Source organism: Elgaria multicarinata, chromosome 20 (genome assembly GCF_023053635.1).
Source record: "Elgaria multicarinata webbii isolate HBS135686 ecotype San Diego chromosome 20, rElgMul1.1.pri, whole genome shotgun sequence".
Classification (NCBI taxonomy): Eukaryota; Metazoa; Chordata; class Lepidosauria; order Squamata; family Anguidae; genus Elgaria; species Elgaria multicarinata.
The window spans coordinates 13,810,243-13,830,002 of NC_086190.1; the positions used below are offsets into that span (position 1 = coordinate 13,810,243).

General features: G+C 48.3%; 1 protein-coding gene across 2 annotated transcripts; it reads left to right on the top strand.

Moving 5' to 3' along the window:
- The first annotated feature begins 8,751 nt into the window (after positions 1-8,751).
- RNF223 (ring finger protein 223) lies at positions 8,752-18,581 on the top strand. 2 transcript variants are annotated; one of them, XM_063145067.1, is made up of 2 exons: positions 8,752-8,807; positions 17,661-18,581. In XM_063145067.1, the coding sequence occupies exon 2, from the start codon at positions 17,669-17,671 to the stop codon at positions 18,518-18,520; it is 852 nt and encodes a 283-aa protein (XP_063001137.1). In that variant the 5' UTR covers positions 8,752-8,807; positions 17,661-17,668; the 3' UTR covers positions 18,521-18,581. The 2 variants fall into 2 exon arrangements, with proteins under 2 accessions (XP_063001137.1, XP_063001136.1); XM_063145066.1 differs by lacking the exon at positions 8,752-8,807 and adding an exon at positions 16,305-16,414.
- The last annotated feature ends 1,179 nt before the right edge of the window (positions 18,582-19,760 follow it).

Genomic DNA, 19,760 nt, shown 5'->3' on the forward strand with positions numbered 1-19,760 from the left:
GTCACTCCCTCCTGCCATGCTAATGGCAGCCTTAAAGGGGAAGGTGTGTCATTCCAGGACATTATTGCAAATTATAGAAAATCCCCCCTGACACCATGGAAAGAACAAAAACCAGGACAAATCCGGGGAAATCCTGACAGTTGGTCACCCTATGCTAAATGACGGTTCACATGACAAGCTAAGCCGTCATGTTTCGCTCAAACTGCTTAACTACCGTAGCTTAGCGTGCCGTCTGAACAGGGCCCGCGACTCTCAGCCTAACCGATCTCATAGAGTTGTTGTGAGGATAAAAGCGTGCGGAGGAAGACCAGGTACACCACCTTGAGTTCCTTGGAAGAGGAAAAATAGACGGAATTAAGAAATCAGTGTGCCCCCAAAGGCCGCCAAAGCCCTTTGCTCCTTCGTGGGATTTCAGCCAGCCCCCTAAAAGGCTTACGGAGCCGAAACTCAACTCTTATGAGGATGACCGTGGTCCTACCAGTCCAAAGATATCGTATTCTGCCTTTAAACTTTTCGACAGATTTTTTTTTCGCGGTAAGAAGAACAACGGAAGACGCCGTGGGAAAGCACGAGAGGGTTACAAGCGGAAGACGGCAACGTGGCGTTCCACAAATGAGGCCGGGCCAGTCAACGATAAAAACACTCATTTGAAAGCACGGATAGTGTTTCTCTCACATTGCCCAGAAATATCTGTATTATAAACTGCTTGGGTGGGTGGGAGGGAGGGAGGGAGGGCGTTTATTTTTTTGCTAGCCCATTCAGAAAACTACCGACAGAAATCCGATCCGAGATCCATAACGATCTAATGAACGGCTAAGAAAAACACGGAGACCTGGCAAAAGGAATCAATCAACCATTTGCGGTCGAAAGGGCTTACGAGAGTGTTATCCTCTTCAATTGACAGACACACCCACGGCGGCATCGAGGAAACTCATGTAAAAAGTGGAGTCCAAAGGCTATGAAATGAATTTCGGCCTGGTAGCGGGGGTTTCCACCGACTACCATTTCGGAGAAGGACAGGGCGGTGCAGTGGTTAGATCCGTCGTCCCAACCTGACATCCTCCAGACGGATTGCGTTACAACTCCTGTCATTCGCATACAGCGTGCTGGGAGGGGAGGTTCAACGCATCTCCTAGGCAGACAATTGGGGAAAGCTGGCTTAGATGGTTGGACTCGGACCAAGGAGCACTGGGTTCAAGTCCCGCTCCAGTGAAGACACTCGCTCAGTTCTCTTTGTCTGGAAACAAAGCTCTATGAGGAGAGACTGAAAGAACTGGGCATGTTTAGCCTGGAGAAGAGAAGAGAAGACTGAGGGGAGACATGAGAGCACTCTTCAAATACTTAAAAGGTTGTCACACAGAGGAGGGCCAGGATCTCTTCTCGATCCTCCCAGAGTGCAGGACACGGAATAATGGGCTCAAGTTACAGAGAGTCATATTCCAGCTGGGCATCAGGAAAAATGTCCTGATCTCTGCTGGGCGAGCCGGGGATATTGGGGTCGGTGGAGCAAAAAGGAGGCAGACCCACGGAGCTCTCCTCCCTGTGTCTTGGCCAACGACTCTAGGGCGTTTGGATACCTGCGTGACAGGCAGAAATCCACCAGGTGTAGCCTTCTGCTCCTGCAGTGAAGAGCTTCACCGGTTGGATTTCTGCCTGCCGAGGTCGTTGTTAAAGTACGCAGAGCCCTTCTTGAATAGGTGTGTGTGTGTTATATTGATTATTGTACAGCTGCATAACGGGCAGAAATCCACCAGGTAGAGCCTCCGTCCTCGTATCGAAAGCCTTCACCGGTTGGATGGCAGCCTGCCAAGAACTTTGTTGAAGTGCACGGAGCCCTGCTTGAAATAGGTGTTGATGTGTTATAATGATTATTTAACAACTGCATAACAGGCAGAAAATTCCCAGGTATCGTCTTCAGGTCCTGCACTGAAGACTTTCTGCCCTCGTTTGTATCTGGTCAAGCTGTTTTTTTATAAAGATACGGTTGTTTTTATGCTTTTTACGTTTTTAAACTTTGTATATTTGTTTTAATGATTGCTGTTTTTAACTTTTGAAAACTGCCCAGAGAGCTTCTGCTATGGGGCAGTATATAAATGCAATAAATAAATAAATAAAGGTTGGAGCAGTATGTCAATGGAACCAGTTATCTAAGGAGGTTGTGGGCTCTCCCACACTAGAGGCCTTCAAGAGGCAGCTGGACAAGCCTCTGTCAGGGATGCTTTAGGGTGGATTCCTGCATTGAGCAGGGGGTTGGACTCGATGGCCTTATGGGGCCCCTTCCACGTCAACTATCCTAGGATTCTATGACTACTAGCACCCATCTACGATCCAGAAGGGCTCTCCTTATGCTCTGAACTCTCAAATTCTTTCAAAGGTATCTTCCCCAAAGAGATAAGCAGGGGCAAATGTGGGGGGACAGAGACAGCTAGAGCAAAGTTCGCCAGCATGTGCTGCCCACGCTCAGGGCGCATACCTACGACGGAAGCAGTGTCACCGGGCATGGGAAGCAGTGATTGGATCTCGGGGCTGGTTGGCTCTGGCAATCACCCACTGGTGGCTCCCTAATGATTCCTGCTGACTAATTGGGGATCATTAGAAGGGAGTGTGTCTGCCCATTGCCCCAGGCTTCCCTTCAGCTGATCACGGGCCTCTGAACACGCTCTCTCGCCAGCATTCCCAGAATACGTCAGGCAAAGCAATTCACCTGGCTTCTCTCAGGCGCGGCTCATGTGCCGCGGGGCCTGTTCCTCCCTCGCGCACCGGGCGAGCCTCCTCAGCCCCGTATAAAAAGAGAAAGGGGCTGTGCGGAAGAGACGGCACCACAGAAGCCCCAGGCCAGGCCCAGTTTCAAGGATGCTCGGCTAAGCCCCTGCGTAAAGAAAAACGAAAAGGGCAGGCTGCCGTGGGACGTCCTGTCTGGAATCCATTTTGTGTTGAGTCTTGGGAGGGGGAAGGGCGCCTCTGAGCATGCAGAGAGTGCGTTTTCCTCCCCCGCTGAGGCCAGTGGAGGCTGGTGGCTCCGATTTTGGCGGGGCTGCCAAGCCATCCTGGGTTTCAGTCTGCTGCTGTCCATGGTGCTGGGGGGGGAAATCCCCCCAAATCACATCCATCGGCTTCCAAGGGTTTACAGCATGCGCGCGCACACACACAATGTGGTGCCCTCCACAGCTTTTGGACTACGACTCCCAGCATTCCCAAGCATTGACCATGCTGATGGGAGGTGGAATCCACAGGGGTTGGGAAGGCTGGCGCCCAGCTACCTCACCCTGTTCTTTCGATCTGCTTTCTCGTCCGCGCATACTTTTATGAAACTCTTGCGTGTGCCCCTTCAGTCACCTATACACACACACACACACACACACACACACACACACACCCTGCACCCTAAACACAAGGTCTACCAAGTTTTTAGTCTCTGCTTTAAACCCGGCTTTGTATTTTAAATCTCTGCGCCACGGCTAGTTCCCATTTGGTTCTTATTTTTACACTGCCGTTTTAAAGCTTCTAAATTGTTTCTATTGTGTCGTATTTGATGGGTCTTTTTTTTTTTAATTTGGGGGATCCGCCCAGAGAGCTTGGGTCTACTGGGTGGTATAAGAATGAAACCAACCAACCAACAAAATACGGCTTTAAACATTGTGCGTATAAAGAGAATCTCTGGTCTTGCTTTAAAAATAAAGGTTTTTTGCTGTTATGGGGGAAAACCCAGCTTTCATGATGTGTGTGTGCGTGTGCGTGTATATATATATATATATACACTCACACAAGTTTCCATCCTGTATGGGCTGTGAAAATGCACTGGGGAGATCATTCCAAAATGATCTCCCCAGAAGGGCCTCCACAGAAAAGGCCCTGTCCCTTGTTGCCACCTTCTGAGCCTCCCTCGGAGGAGGGACTTGGAGCAGGGCCATAGGCAATGAGCATAATGTGTGGGTAGCTTCGTGCTGGGAGAGGTGCGCCATCCGTATGTATGTGTGTGTGTATACACCCAATGTATGTATGTGTTTACACGTGTGTGTGTGTGTGTGTGTGTGTATGTGTATATGTATATATAAACGTCTATGTGTATATGTATACATATTTATACATGTATGTGTGTGATTGCATGTGTGTATACACACATGTGTTTATATGTATTTATACATGTGTGTATATATATTTATACATGTGTGTGTGTGTGCACATGGTTACATGCATGTGTGTATATACACACACAAATGGATGGATGTGTATAAATAGATGTGTGAGTATGTATACATACTTATTCATGTATATGTGTGTATATATGTGCGTATATATGTGTATACGCACATATGTATATATGTTTGTGTGTGTGCATATATGTATATATATGTGCACACACAAATATATATATATATATATATATATATATATATATATATATATGTATATAATGTATGTGTGCGTGATTACACGCATGTGTGTGTACACCCACCCACTTTGCTTGTAAGGATGTGTTTACACATTTGTGTCTGTGTACAGACAAGTTTCTAGTCCTCATGGTCACTGAAGGTATGCTTGGAAGCCAAAACTTCGGGAAGTCTTGTAAGCCTCGAGAAGAGAGTGTTGCTCAGTGGTGAGAGCCCCTGCATTGCCCCTGATTCAATCCCGGGCCCCTTGGGTCTCTGCCAGAGGACCCCGGGCGCTGCTGGCAGGTCACTGCAGGCGCTCTTCAGCTGCCTGAGTCAGGCTGAGGCATGTCCTCCTGTCCTCGAAGCCTAACCGTCTCCTGACCAGTAATTGCGTGGGAAAAGGCGCTGACGTCGAGCCCGGGGGAATGACTGCTATTCCTGAAATTGGGAAGCCGTGCCATGACTTACCGAGTCACCTGGCCGGCTGGGATGACATCACTCCAGCTGCACCGTGGGGCTGATTATAATAGTTACATAATGGCTGTGGGGTTCCGACGGAGGGCAGGAAACGCCAGATGCCGAAATTACCCAAGACTGCAGGAGGAGAGAATGTAGCTGGTCTGCAGCAAGGCGGCTGCAGGAGACGTGACTCAACATGACAACCCCAAGCAAAAACCCCTTCAGTGGACAATTGGACCCGCCCCCTTTTCTTTTAGCCACACCCAGCCTCCCTGTCCCCTTCCTTAAAAGAAAGGTGTTGCAATATGATCTAAAGGAAAGTGTCTCTGAACATACACAGAGCGCCTTTCCCCTGGGCAAGCTGCAGCAATGCCCTCCTTCGTTATTCGGTGTGGTGGGAGGACAGAAAGAGAAAGTCTTTCAGGGAAGGGGTGTGGCTCAGCAGTGACACACACCCTTTGGTTGCAGGAGGGCCTGGGTTCGATTTACGGCATCTCCAGGTAGGGCTGGCGAAAAAACCCTGTCTGAAATTCTGTTGCCAGTCAGCGCAGAGGCAATCCTGAGACAGATGGGGGTAATGGTGTGTCTCAGTATGAAGCAGCTTCCAGTCTTCCTGGAAATGCACTTTGTCCATGCTCAGAAGCACTTCATTAAGTCACGTGTTTCTTTTAAGCAGGTGTGTGGCCCCCGAGGGGAAGGGATGAAACTGAACGGAACTGGTTAACAGCAAAAAGGAAGAGGGTCCCTTTTGGGTCATTGGGGACCTTTGGGATTTTGAGAGTGTGTTGCGGGCGTTCTCACAAAATGGCTGCCAGCGGGGGAGGGGGGGCTTGCGGTTCCCAGAATGGCTGCTGAGGTGGGCACGGGGTGACTTTGGGCCAGTCACAGACTCTCAGCCCAACCTACCTCACAGGGTTGTTCTTGTGAGGATAAAATGGAGAGGAGGAATTATGTACACACTGTCTTGGTCTTTGCTAAACCTGTGCCGTTAAGATGGCCTTTACTAAACCTGTGCTGCTAAGATGGCCTTTGCTAAAAATGCACTACAAAGGTGGTCTTTGCTGAACCTGTGTTGCTAAGATGATCTTTGCTGAACCTGTGATGCAAATTCTTCAATGGAGGTATCCAAGCTCCTGACTGGGTGACTTGTTCAGTCAGCAGGACTCTGGAGTAGGTAGTGGTGAAAGGGGGAGATGTCAGATTACAACTCCCATCATCCCTGGTCATGCTGGCGGGGATGATGGGTGTTGCATCCCAACATATTGGAATGTTGCCAGCTTGGTTCTTTTCTGGTGCCCCCCCCAGTGCTTCCTGCTAGTCTGTACCCCTCTATCTCGCACACCCCAAAATCAAATCCACGCTTATTTATTCTGCACTCCTTCCCCCGCCTTGCCTGAAAGCGCTCCGGGATCCCTTTCGGTGCTACCATTCTATGAAAAGCAAATGCGAATAACACCAGGGAGGAAAACGCCATCTCTTGCATGTCGTTTGCAAGGCCCATCGTCCCCGGTGCATCTCATGTAACTCAACAAGGAGATAGATTGATTAACAGCTGTTATAAAAGGGTAAAAGTGCACTTTAACGGCCCTCTTCCCTGCCTGCACAATAGGGAGCAGAAATCTCAAAGCGCTCTCGTACACAAATGCATCAAGATCTTTTGGAGAGGCTTTTGTGCTATTTGAGCCGCGCGTACATGTTAACGAGGGACAGAAAGCAGATAATTTGGCTGCACTGACACAAAGAGAAAGCCCACACCTTGTAGATATTACGCATATAAAGGGAATCACATTTCCCCCAAGTCAAAATTATTTCCAGCCCTTATGGCAAAATCTCACTTTCCATCTCAAAATTCAATCAAAATGCAAGTTTCTAGCCCTCATGGGCTGCAAGGATACGTTCGAAAGGCAAAGCCTCGGGAGCTCTCGGAAGCCTCCAGAAAGGATCATAGCTCAGTGGTAAAGGACCTAGTTTGCATGCAGAAGATCTTGGGTTCAAATCCCTCACTCAAAGGTCCTGGGTTCAAATTCCCAGTTCGAAGGCCTTGGGCCCCTGCAAAGCTACTGTTACTCTCAGTACACAATATCGGGCTAGATCATAGAATCATAGAATAGCAGAGTTGGAAGGGGCCTACAAGGCCATCGAGTCCAACCCCCTGCTCACTGCAGGAATCCACCCTAAAGCTGTTTAAATAGTCTCCGACCTGGGTCAGATCTACACCACACCTGACATGACACTTTGAAAAGGGTTTGAATACTGTATAGGGAGTGTGTCCTAGGCCTCAACAGTTGTCACTACTGTGATAAACCATTTTAAAGCAGTCGTGTAGATCCTGCCCTGATTTCTGGCAGAAACAGTCGGAATTCTCGAGGCTCTATCCAAGGGGCCCCACTGTTATCCGAGTCACCACCCTCCACTGAATGCTCCGCTGGAGAGCTCATACCACCAGGAGGTTCTTCCAAATGTTTCCTTAAAATCCCTTCCTGCAATCTGAACCTGTTGGTTCTGGGTCCTACCCACTGGAGCAGCGGAGAACAAATTTGTTCAGTCATCTACGGGACAATCCTTCAACTATATCGCGTCTTTGTCGTCTCTTCTCCAAGTGGAACCAAAGTGGCTCTGTTCAAACTTATTAGATGCCGTGTTACATACGAAACTCATGATATTCATTAACTAGGGTGACCATTTGGAAAGGAGGACAGGGCTCCTGTATCTTTAACAGTTGTATAGAAAAGAGAATTTCAGCAGGTGTCATTTGTATACGTCATCATCATCATATATTTCTTACTCACCTCTCCGATTGGATCAAGGCAGGGAACAACAGCAAGAATAAAATATGTAAAATTCTGATTAAAAACATAGCATACACTGTTTTAAAAAAACATCCTAAAAACACCCTAAAAGCATACTAAAGGCATCCTAAAATTCCTGCCGGAAGAGTTCAGCATCATGCAGCACCTGGTGAAATTCCCTCTTCCATCTCAACAGTTAAAGCGGCAGGAGCCCTGCCCTCAAGTGTTTCTGGTCATGCTAAGCAGGGCTCCTGCCGCTTTAACTGTTGTGATGAAGAGGGAATTTCACCAGCTGCTGATTCAATAAAAATGACACCTGCTGAACTTCCCTTTTCAGTACAACTGTTAAAGACACAGAAGCCGTGTCCTCCTTTTCATATGGCCACCCTACATTAACGCAACGCTAGCTACCTGTGCAAGTTCGCTTTACCAGCTTTGCAATTTTGTACGATTCGTTTCCCGCAGCAAAGCGAATCGTTGAATCGATAGCTCCTAACACACACACACACACACACACACTCTCCCCAGGTTAAAGTCCTGGGTGGCCTACCTCTAAAACCCTCCACCAGGCCTGGACTTAGATTTCCTGGATACAACATTTTATTTTCATTTTTCAAAGAGCAAGATACGCACAGCAGTGGATACAACAAACTCTTGCTCTCCTCCTAAAAAAGTGCAAAAGGCTATATAAACGGGAGAGTCCTCTTCCTATCTAAGCTGCTTGAAACAGGAACGCACAGGTATTTCGATTCTCAGGTCTCTAAAAGACCAAAGTGCTGTGCCATGGGCAGGGTTCCCAGGCAATTTGCTGCTCGCAATCAAAATCCACTCCAGCCGGTCCTGTTTGCCAACAGAAGAAGCCCCGCCCTAGCTCTAAGAGCGGTGAAACCAGCCAATGAGGAGGCCTCGAGTCAGCCACTGGCAGAGACAGGTAATGCTGATAAAACTCACCTGCCGGACCAGAGACTATAAAAGATACTCAAGCAATTACCACTGGGCCAATAATAGGAACGGTGTCATTCAAGGTGTGAGCCACGGGGAGGGAACAACCAATAAGGAATTTCTCATGCCGTAAACCGAGCGGAGTTCACTTTAAAACGAAATACTCAGAAGTCACATCTTCAGGGATAGGAAAAGAAGCCCAGAACATGATCTGCTGTTGCTAACGTTTTACAGTCCCGGACAGGTAAGTGAACTTCCTTGTTCTTTCTTCACTTGCTTTCCGACTGGCAAAAAGTTAATTAAAAGTTGTCACGGGGTCATTTAAGATGAAAGAGGTGGGGGGGGATGGGGAACCCTCCTGTGATGAATTTACGAGGCTCAAGCCACTGAAAAGTTGTCCTCTGAAGTGAGCAGAGGTCTGGTTGTTCAAATCTCTGCTCTGCCACAGAGTTCCGACACGGCCTTGGCTGCATCACTGTTCTTCAGCTCACGTCCTTCTGTGTGTAAATCATAAACAACTTCTTACCTAATGATAACCTTTAAAAAAAAAAAAATCCAAACAGGCACGGCAGCCTGACGATCAAAATGTTTTCTCGAGGAGGCTATGGAGCATTGATTTATTTTTATTTATGGTTTATTTGGATACGGCTTTTAAGAGCGGTGCGGCCCTCTCACGGCCGTTTGCGTGACAATGGTATCATGTCATGTAAATCTATTTTTACAAAATGCAACATCGGTATAAAAACAACCTTATCAAAATACATTATCTAAACTAAACAGCAACAATGTAAACATGGCCGTTTTAAAACCGAAGCCACTTTCCAATCAATCAGTCAAAGTGGATGGGAACAGCCAGGACTTTAAAACCCACTTCAAGACATAGGAACTCTTGCAGCGGGGAGTTCCACAGTGATGGGGCCACTGCTGAAAAGGCACTGTCTCTTTTGCCTACCAGAGTAAGACAAGGAGAACTTTTTACCGGTGGAAAAAGTGTGGAATGCCTGATGCCAAGGTTGTTTTAGAATTAGATGCGATCAACCCAGCTTGAGAGATGGTTAAAAATATAATTGAAAGGCCCTGAAGGGCAAAGGAGGTGGCCATCAAAAAGATGCCTCTGAGCATAAGGTATTATCCTGTGACTCTACCAGCCCACATGTGGAGACAAACATCCTGGCTTTTGGTCATTTAATGATCTTAAGCGTGACAATTGTGTGACTTCAAAAGCCGAGGAGGACGTTGATGAGGAGGGCAGCCAGGATGATCAGGGGTCTGGAAACAAAGCCCTATGAAGAAAAACTGAAAGAACTGGGCCTGTTTAGCCTGCAGAAGAGAAGATTGAGGGGAGACATGAAAGCACTCTTCAAATACTTGAAAGGTTGCCATACAGAGAAGGGCCAGGATCTCTTCTCGATCCTACCAGAGTTCAGGCCACGGAATAACGGGCTGAAGTTACAGGAAGTCAAATTCCAGCTGGACATCAGGAAAAACGTCCTGACTGTTAGAGCAGTATGGCAATGGAACCAATGACCTAGGGAGGTTGTGGGCTCTCCCACACTAGAGGCATTCAAGAGGCAGCTGGACAACCATCTGTCAGGAATGTTTTAGGGTGGATTCCTGCACTGAGCAGGGGGTTGGACTTGATGGCTTTAGAGGCCCTTTCCAACTCTACTATTCTATGATTCTATGTGGGGCTGAGAGGGGCCCCATCCCAGGCATGCACAGACCCCCAGACTGTGGCACGCAAACGCCACGTTGGCTAGGAATGAAACAGCCGCAACATTAGTGAAGCAGGTGAAAAGAGCTGCAAATGGTTCCCTACTTCTTCAAGGCCCTGCGGACTTATGAAAGATTTGTTTTACAAATCCTCCACCAGTCTGCCCTTTTAAGACAGATCTAAACATCTCTCCCGCTATTTTTGATGTCCGGGGGTGCGTGCTGCTGCTTACGTCACCCAAACGGCGCCATCCACGCACAGCAGGTTCAGGAAAGTTGCATGTTTTGCAAAAGTAGAGAAAATCTTTAAAAAACAAAAGCAACCCAGAGCTGAGACCGCATCCCCCCCCCCAAAAAAAACCCCAGCTCCGTGAGGATTGAACATGCTTGGTGGCCACGGTACACCAGCTGATGATTGTGGGGGGAAGTGGGGGAGTTGGAATGGGGAGTCCTCCATCACTGCAACATTTTGTTGCAGCGCTGTAACCCTCTTCTCAAGGTTGCAACCACCGGCTCAGACGTTGTGTTGAGATTGTAAAGGTGCAATGAGGAGAGTTTGCATCTGAATGAGTATTTAGGACACTGCGCTACATAGGTGGGCGGAAGGGAATTTCCTGAGGTTTTGGACTTCAGCTCCCAGAAGCCCCTGCCAGCCGGGCCAAGAATCTAGGGAGCTGAAGTCCAAAACATCTGAAGATCTACTTTCTGCCCACCCCGCTGCAAAGGCTCTCTATGTCGGCACACAGAGTTTTTTGACCCGGGCCTTTGTTTTTTTCCCCTTTTCCATCCTGCCTTATCTCGAAAGGAGCAGAAGGAGATAGAACGCGTGTTTTTCTCTCTTCCCCACTTCTGGCCATTTTATCTTCATAACAACCCTCTGAGGTAGGTGAGGCCTTGGGGTTGTCATTAGGTAAGAAGTTGTTTATGATTTACACGCAGAAGAACGTGGGCTGAAGACCCGTGATGCAACCAAGGCCGTGTCGTAACTCTGTGGCAGAGCAGAGATGTGAACAACCAGACTTTGGTACCGCTTTGGTCCCAGGGAGCATCACGCCTGAGAAGGAGTTTGAACTCAGGGCTCCTTTGGCTGCAGTCTCGCTTCCCAAAACTAACCACTGTGCCACACTGTTTGTTTCAGAAAACAGGTACATGTGTTTTTAAAAGCTGGTGTGTAACCCATTCCATACTACTCTGCCTCAAGAAATAAATTGAAGGTGCAATTGTATGCATGTTTAGACAGAAAAAAGTCCTGCAACTCCCAGGGAGATGTAGGACTTTTTTTGTGTCTAAACATACATAGGATTGTAGGACTTTTTTCAGTCTAAACATGCATAGGATTGTAGGACTTTTTTCAGTCTAAACATGCATAGGATTGTAGGACTTTTTTCTGTCTAAACATGCATAGGACTGTAGGACTTTTCTCTGTCTAAACATGCATAGGATTGTAGGACTTTTCTGTCTAAACATGCATAGGATTGTAAGACTTTTCTCTGTCTAAACATGCATAGGATTGTAAGACTTTTCTCTGTCTAAACATGCCTAGGATTGTAGGACTTTTCTCTGTCTAAACATGCCTAGGATTGTAGGACTTTTCTCTGTCTAAACATGCATAGGATTGTAGGACTTTTTCTGTCTAAACATGCCTAGGATTGTAGGACTTTTTCTGTCTAAACATGTCTAGGGTTGTAGGACTTTTCAGTCTAAACATGCATAGGATTGTAGGACTTTTCTCTGTCTAAACATGCATAGGATTGTAGGACTTTTTCAGTCTAAACATGCATAGGATTGTGCCTAAAATCAATGAGTTTGCTTGGTTCCAAAGGTGCCCAACCATATAGGAGGCCCCCTGTAGCCCTTCTGTGAGATTCCCCGTTCCAACTTTGCCTTGTCCCAAGCATCCTCCGCCGAAGCGCAGGCAATTTGATCACATCTCTTTCACATGTGGGAAAAAGTCCCAATCATTCCCAGCACAGAGGTACAAATGTAGTCATGTGCCGTCACAGAAGACTCCCTGTTGTATCTCTCTATGAATCACTGATCTGGGCATGAATCACTGATTAAAATGAGTTGTGCCCAGAGCAGTGATTCATGCAGATACACAGAGGCTGGGCTCCTCTAAGAGCTATTCTTAGTTCTATTACACATTCGTCTTTTACATAAGTCTAATATTAGGTTATCAAAGGTATGCTGCCCTTAAACAAGGAAGTTCCATTCTTTGCTATTTCAGCAAATAGCCATGCGTGCAAGGGGTACGATTTTCTTCGCACAGAACGACTCCCTTCACTGCAAGTATAAGACCGCTGTGCCTATGCCGAATCACCTAAGCTTAATGTATTGATTTTTCAAGCAGGCTTGAATTAGATGAGCAATCGCCGTATAGCTGTTGCTGCGTCAGACCCGGCTGTTAGCAGAATCTGCTGTCGGCCATTGCCGTGTGACCATCACACGTGTGCAGGCAGGGTGTGAATCTATCTAGGGACTCATTAGAGCATCCCCACCTGAGCGTGCCTATAGCCAGCGTCTCACGGGGTGACTCAGCCCTTTTGGCAGGATTGGAATTCCACATCTTCGGAAACCAGTTTTACTCACTCGGTGAGTCGGAGGCAATCAAGGTCTCTTCCTCCGGGCACTAAGCATCCCAGCTATTTCCAGGCAGGCAGTTCTATTGAGCATAAGCACTCCAACGTGGTGAATGTGCGTGTCTGCGTGTTTTTTAAACACCGGTTTAAAAAACTCCCACCGGTTTCCAGAAATCGTAGGAGGATTGAGGAGCTGGCGCGCAAGAATAACCTACAAAAGTTATTCAATTCCGAAGTAAAAATTTGACACGGACGCTTGGATATACACACAGAGAGACAAACACGCAGGCACACCTTCAAAAGGAAGCACAGTTCAGCCTTTTTTTGGGGTGTGTGTGGGAGTTGAATCATGGTCACGGTTTGTTTTTGAAAAGCGACTTTCAAAAGGGAGACTTTGGATCAGGGAGGGGGAAATGGGCCAGGTGGTTTACTTTTCAAGCGAAACAGCTCAGGGATAACTTGGCAAATGCTTCCAGGACAAAGTATTTGGAGGACACGATAAAGGGTCTCGTGGTACGTTAAAAATGAAGAAATCTATGATGGTGGGAGCTTGAATGGACAAGGAATGCAGGAATCATTGACTTCCATTGATAAGTGTGTGTGTGTATGATGGATGGACGGATGGAGATATGTATCTCTGTGCCCTTATATAATGAAGTGGGCGTTTGCCATCGCAAGTATATACCATGCTACATTTCTTAGATTTTTAGATACTGCAAAGCATTAGTTTTTGCAGCAATGGAAGTCCCACACACACACACACTTCTTAAGCCCTTATGTGGGGGCATGATGGGGGTGAATTTAAAAGGAAAAATGGGTGGGAAGGCTTAACCCAAATGCACATACATCCCATATGCTGCAATCTGGATTAAAGCCTTGCGTGCTGACGCAAAAGGAAAAGTTAGCGACACGCTTGGCCTTTAACACCGCATGTAGTTCAGCCCTCTAGCAAGGGGTTTAAGCTGAAATATGCCGGCATTTTTGGCAGCCTATTAAAGCATGCAAGCTTCCCCCAGAATTTTCTTGTCATTTCCTCTCCCTGTTCATTGCTGTCCTTTTTAGGAGGCGAAAATTCAACCTATTTTGGAGCAGGGCCTTTTCTGTCGTAGCCCCGCCATATAGAACAAGCTCCCCTGAGAACAGTGGTGTTAGTCAGGCAATTTTAGCCCTTGGAAAATGGCTTTTCACACACAAACACACACCACCCTCCTTTAGATGGTAACGTGTGTTACTTCACTTACCTTCAAAAAGTGGTCAGCTATCCTTTCCTTTGGGGGGGGGGCTCCTGCTTGTTTTATTGAGTGATGTGGCCCTGGGCTTGTACCCCGAAAGTCCTGACCAGATCATATCTCTGCCTGGGAAGTCAATTTCCTCCTTTGGCTTCCTTTTGGAAACAGCTTAATACATTTTTTTAATTTATTTTTTATTGGACTCGGCGTCTAGGAATTCAGAGTTTTGTCAGTGGATGCTTTCTCAACATTCTGTTTATTGTTAGGGCATGAATTTAAGACGTTTTGCCAGTTTTAATTTTCTGCTGCGTAAACAAACTTCCCGACGTTCTGTTGAAAGGCGTTTATGAGTACAATAAATGGGTGATCGCTTCTGCCACGGTCCCCAGGAGCCGTCGCAAGGGCGGAAGAAAAAAAAAGACAGACTGAGTGAGACGCGCCAAGCAGGAGTCAGGGCTGCAAATCTCAAACGAGAAGCGAGACACCATAAATAACATTAACCAGCCAAAGTCCCATGTCGTTAAATGAAAATAATTGCCTGTACGTGGTGGGCAGGTTCAGTCAGAAACAGAACAGGCAAACAGTTGCCATGAATGAGTTGGAGATAAAGACTTCGAGGGCCAAGCAAGGGACGGACGAGGTTAAGACAACAAGGAAGTCGCCGAACGGGAATTTCGGAGAACGGTTCTGAACATTCCCCTGCAGCCTGTTTTGCTATGTCATCCTTGCAAAGCAGGAAAAAGAAATCAGGGCAGGCATAGAATCATAGAATGGCAGAGTTGGAAGGGGCCTACAAGGCCTTCGAGTCCAACCCCCTGCTCAATGCAGGAATCCACCCTAAAGCATCCCTGACAGAGGGTTGTCCAGCTGCCTCTACTGTGGGAGAGCCCACCACCTCCCTAGGTAACTGGTTCCATTGTCGCACTGCTCTAACAGTCTAAAAGTTTTTCCTGCTGTCCAGCCGGAATCCGGCTTCCTGTCACTTGAGCCCGTTATTCCGTGTCCTGCACTCTGGGTGGATCGAAAAGAAGGGACATAGGCACTTTGGATTTAGGCAGTGGCATAGTGGACGCTGAGTTTGCCACGATTTCTTTTAATTATGTGATCTGCCACCCTTCTCAGACGTCCCCGTTTCTCCTGCCATTTTCAGACTAGCTGGGGAGGGAGAGGGTGAATTTTCCTAGAAACGATATGTTGACCCGTTTTAGTACAGAACGTTTGTGGGGGGGTGAATCGGGCTTGACAGAGCAATAAGACCCATCAGCTTTACGTTAGACTTGATCCTTGTAGAGCGGCAAAGTGCTCAGAATGGGTTTGTTGCTGCAAATCAATAACATTGCCTGTATTTTCAGACTCTCGCCGGGCGTGAGGCTTTAGGGACTCTCATGTAGGGTTGCTGGAGAAATCCAAGGCGGGCTAAAATGTGTTCGGATTTTTAAAAATCCGACTTAGGGAATCCGCTGCGGAACGCCACCCAGCCACCCAGGCTGTGGGGGACTTCTGAATTGATTTATTTTTTATTTCTCTGAAATTTACGCAAATTCATTCACAGGAAAAGCCACGTTTCTGCGGAGACGTACGCCACGCTGGAACATACACACGGGGAACGGTGAAATGGAATAGGGGGTCGATACACGAAATGTTACGCACTAGCCCAAATCTGTAGTGTGACGATACTAGTTTTTATTATTTCATTGTCCCCCGTGCTGGTTGGTCTTTCCCCTCCCTGTTGGTTTGTTACTGTGATTTTAGAATGCAAGCCATAGGGGCAGGGTGTTTTGTATTCTGTTTTATTCTGTTCCGTACAGCGCCATGAAAACTTGATGGCGCTATATAAAGAAGTATTAATAATAATCTGAACCGTTGCAAACTTTCTTACAGAAGGGCCGGATTTCTTAGTGACCGATCTCTATATTTGCAGCTCAAACCCCACCTCTGCCTCATACATCAGGTTTCTTTTAGTCCCTCCGCTTTGCCTTCTGGGAAATGGAGGTTGTGTCACCCCCCCATGCCAGCCATTTTGTGAGAGTGCCCACGGCACCACCACACCCCCAAATAAAATCCCTAACGTGTTCCCCAACTCAAACAGCTTGCATCTATTCTTAATGTTCCAAACAGGATGGATTGGGACCCGTGTTTAGCTTTCTCCTCCTCCTCCACTGAATGGAGTTATCTGTCTGTCATAGGCTTTTGCAAGACTGTCCAATACGCTCCCACCACCACCACCAGCACCGAGCGGGCTAAATAGCGCCCCCTAGAGAGATCCCTTGCGGATTTCATGGAGACAGCGACACTCCTGTCTTCTCACCTGAGAAGAAACAGCGGCTGGGGTACGTCTTTACGCTTTCTATTTTGTGGCTCTGCTCTTTTCTCTCGCCTGCTTTGCAGCGGTGGTACTGGAGGTGACGGGAGGTGGTGGAGCTAACAGCAGCCTAAGCCTGAGGTGGTGGTAGTAAAGTTAAGGCCATAGGGGCCTCGCTGGATCTGGCCGAAAAGATCCACCTGGCCCTAGTATCCTGCTTCCAACAGGGGACAGCTGGATACTTCTGCCTGCATGCATGGTGACAGTTTTTCCCTTGTCGTCGGTTTAGATATATGCTATTGTACCTGGAGGCTCCGTTTAGATAGTCCGGGCTATAATGTTTGATAGGTGCCGCCTACTCCCGTTGAAAAAAGGCTTTCTTTTCATTTGTGGCAGTGGCTATAATCTTTGGGGTGAGTCTATTCCTCGGGTCAGGCCAGGCTGCAAAATGTCTGGGAGCAGCCTGATCCGATGCCACACAGCCACGTTTTGAAGCTCGGGGAAGGAGGGGCCCGAATTCGACTTTGGAGACGCTCTTGGGAGCTGTATTCCAGGGGTGGGCGGAGCCAAATGTAAATAAATGGGGCGTGGCCAAAACCCAGCCTATTTATTATTATTATTATTATTATTATTATTATTATTATTATTATTATTATTTATTTATTTATATAGCACCATCAATGTACATGGTGCTGTACAGATTACACAGTAAATAGCAAGACCCTGCCGCATAGGCTTACAATCTTTAAGCTTAAAGCTTTTGCTGTGAGCAATACCCCTGCTTTAGTTGAAAAGGTTCCCAGAGTGGCTTACATAAGTAGGGTGACCCTATGAAAAGGAGGACAGGGCTCCTGTATCTTTAACAGTTGCATAGAAAAGGGAATTTCAGCAGGTGTCAGTTGTATATACAGAGAACCTGGGGAAATTTCCTCTTCATCCCAACAGCTAAAGCTGCAGGAGCCCTGCCCTCTTTTAAATCTGGTCACAATAGTATCGCTCCTGCAGCTTTAACTGTTGTGATGGAATTTCAGCAGGTCCTCCATATATACAACTGACACCTGCTGAAATTCCCTTTTCTATGCAACTGTTAATGATACAGGAGCCCGGTCCTCCTTTCCAAGTGGCCACCCTATACATTAGACGAACAACCAACGAAATGGACCCTGGTGTCAGGCGACGGAAGGGGAGAGACTCTCAATCAGCCTGCGTTTTTAAGCCACCGTTGCTCCACTCACGTGGCCTCACTTTCGTTCTGGTTCCTTTTGTCTCCCCAGCTTCCATCATGTCCTGCTTCTCCCAGGTCTGGCACACGGAAGTGCCGGACTCACCTCCCATGAGCCCCATCAGCCCCGTGCCGGCTGCCCCCCATGAGATCCCCATCCCACTCAGCCCCATCGTCATCACCTCCCCGACGCCGGAAGACAGGCCCCGGGTGTGCTCCCCCATCTCGTCGCCCGTGGGCTCCCCCGGGGACGGGAAGACCCGGCTGGGCTCGCCAACGGACCGGCCCACCTCGCCCATCGAGTGCTCCATCTGCTTCAACACGTACGACAACCTCTTCAAGACCCCCAAGCTGCTCCACTGCCGTCACACCTTCTGCCTGGAGTGCCTGGCCCGCCTGACGGCCGCCCTGCCACCCAACCGGGCCGAGGACCAGCTGCCGTGCCCGTTCTGCCGGCAAGTCACCGATATCCCGCTCGAAGGGCCTCCGGGCCTCCAGACGAGCAGGGAGCTCTTAGCCACCCTGCCGCCCGAGCACCAGCGGGAGAAGATGCTCTGGATGGAAGGCACCAAGCTGTGCTGCCGACAGTCGTCCGACCCGGAGAACGCCGATGCCTGTGTCAGTATCGACATCGCCCCCAGCAAGCCCGAGGTCCCTCAAATGCCCCCGGAAGGGCTCGTCGGGCGGCTCTCGCGCTGCGACATGTGCGACGACTGGAAGCGGATCATTCTGCTCTCGGCGCTGATCATCGTCCTCTTCTGCATCATCTTGTGGCCAGTTCAGTGCGCCCTGAAGACGGGCAACCTCCGGTGCTTCACCAGAACGTACACAATGGCCAGACCGCACTATGTGCCTCCGTCTTACTTCACCACCGCAGCGCCGACGACGAATACCGCCAGCCCCATAGAGTGACCCGGGACGACCTCCCCCGGAGTCCAACGGGGAGGGGTCCGCAGCTCTTTCTTTGCACGCCGAGGGCTCCAGTCTCCGGGTTTTGCGTCAGTTTCTTAAGGAAAAGGGAGGGTCCGGTCGCAATACCACTTGCTGAAGTCTCCGGAGAGCGACGACCGGCCAGTGAAGACCAGGGGTATTGAATCTCTTTAAGTCCGGGAGCCGAAATCACTTTCAGATGAACTCTCATGGGCCACATTTGAGTGGTGTTGGGGCCTACGGTGACAGGGCCATGGGCAAAACCCCCAACGTGCCAGCACATTTTAGCTTAAAACTCTTCCTTCCAGGAACTACCCCTTAGGAGAGAGGCATTTCAACCTTTTTTTTTGAAGGGGATGGGATGTGAAATCGCCAAATGATTGGCAGTCGGAAGAAAGGGGCGTGGCCGTCTGCGGAATGTCGGCAGGCCGGATTTGGGCCCCGGTGCTAAGGTTCCACACCCCCAGTGTAGACGGGGGTTGACTGGACAAACCAGTGGACAGACCTGGTCGTGGGTCCAAGGAGAAGTCCCAACACCACTCATGGCGACGCCTTCTGCCCTTCTGTATTCTCCACACATCCTTGCTGCTCTTTTCATGCACTCCTGACAACTTTATGCAACTAAAAATAAACATTGCACCATGTTGGCATCCTCTATGGTTTACCGATCCATGCACTTGCTTTGTTACTCCGAACGGCCTTAGAGAAGACTCACACAGAGCAAACGTTTGACATCCCATTTCTTCTTCGGACGTACGGGAATAAGCGGCCCAGGGCTTGGAGTGGACCACACCGCCCCTCGGCCCTGTTGCGGTGCAAGTACAATAAAGAAGACTTCTTCCTATGGACCATCAACAGCTCCGATCCAATATACATGTGTGAATTATGTCTTGGAAGTGGGGGAAGAAATATTTAATTTTATATGTGTTATTAAACATTTCAAGTTTGATATAAATGGAGACGTGTGGTCACTGTTATCCCGAGAGGGTTTTTACGGGCCTGGGTTTTGTTTCACGGGCTGCTCAGGAGGGCGGAACAAAGCGGAGTTGAAACGGAAGGAGAGGGGATGCGATTTTTGGGGATTTTTCGGGATGAGGAAAAGGGCGCCTGTCCCTTTAATAGCAGAGGGAAGTTTGGAAGGTGCAGCTTCTCACATCACAGAGGAACAGGGTGGAGAGAAATGTATACCGGGTCAATTTCCCATTCTGCCACTCTTAAAGGC

What these genes read in the sequence shown, in the direction of transcription:
- RNF223 (XM_063145066.1), top strand. Translation starts at nt 16,363, where the DNA reads ATGGAGACAGCGACACTCCTGTCTTCTCACCTGAGAAGAAACAGCGGC. An exon ending in GAGAAGAAACAGCGGCTGGG is followed by an intron (nt 16,415 to 17,660) that starts GTACGTCTTTAC and finishes TTGTCTCCCCAG; the next exon opens with CTTCCATCATGTCCTGCTTC.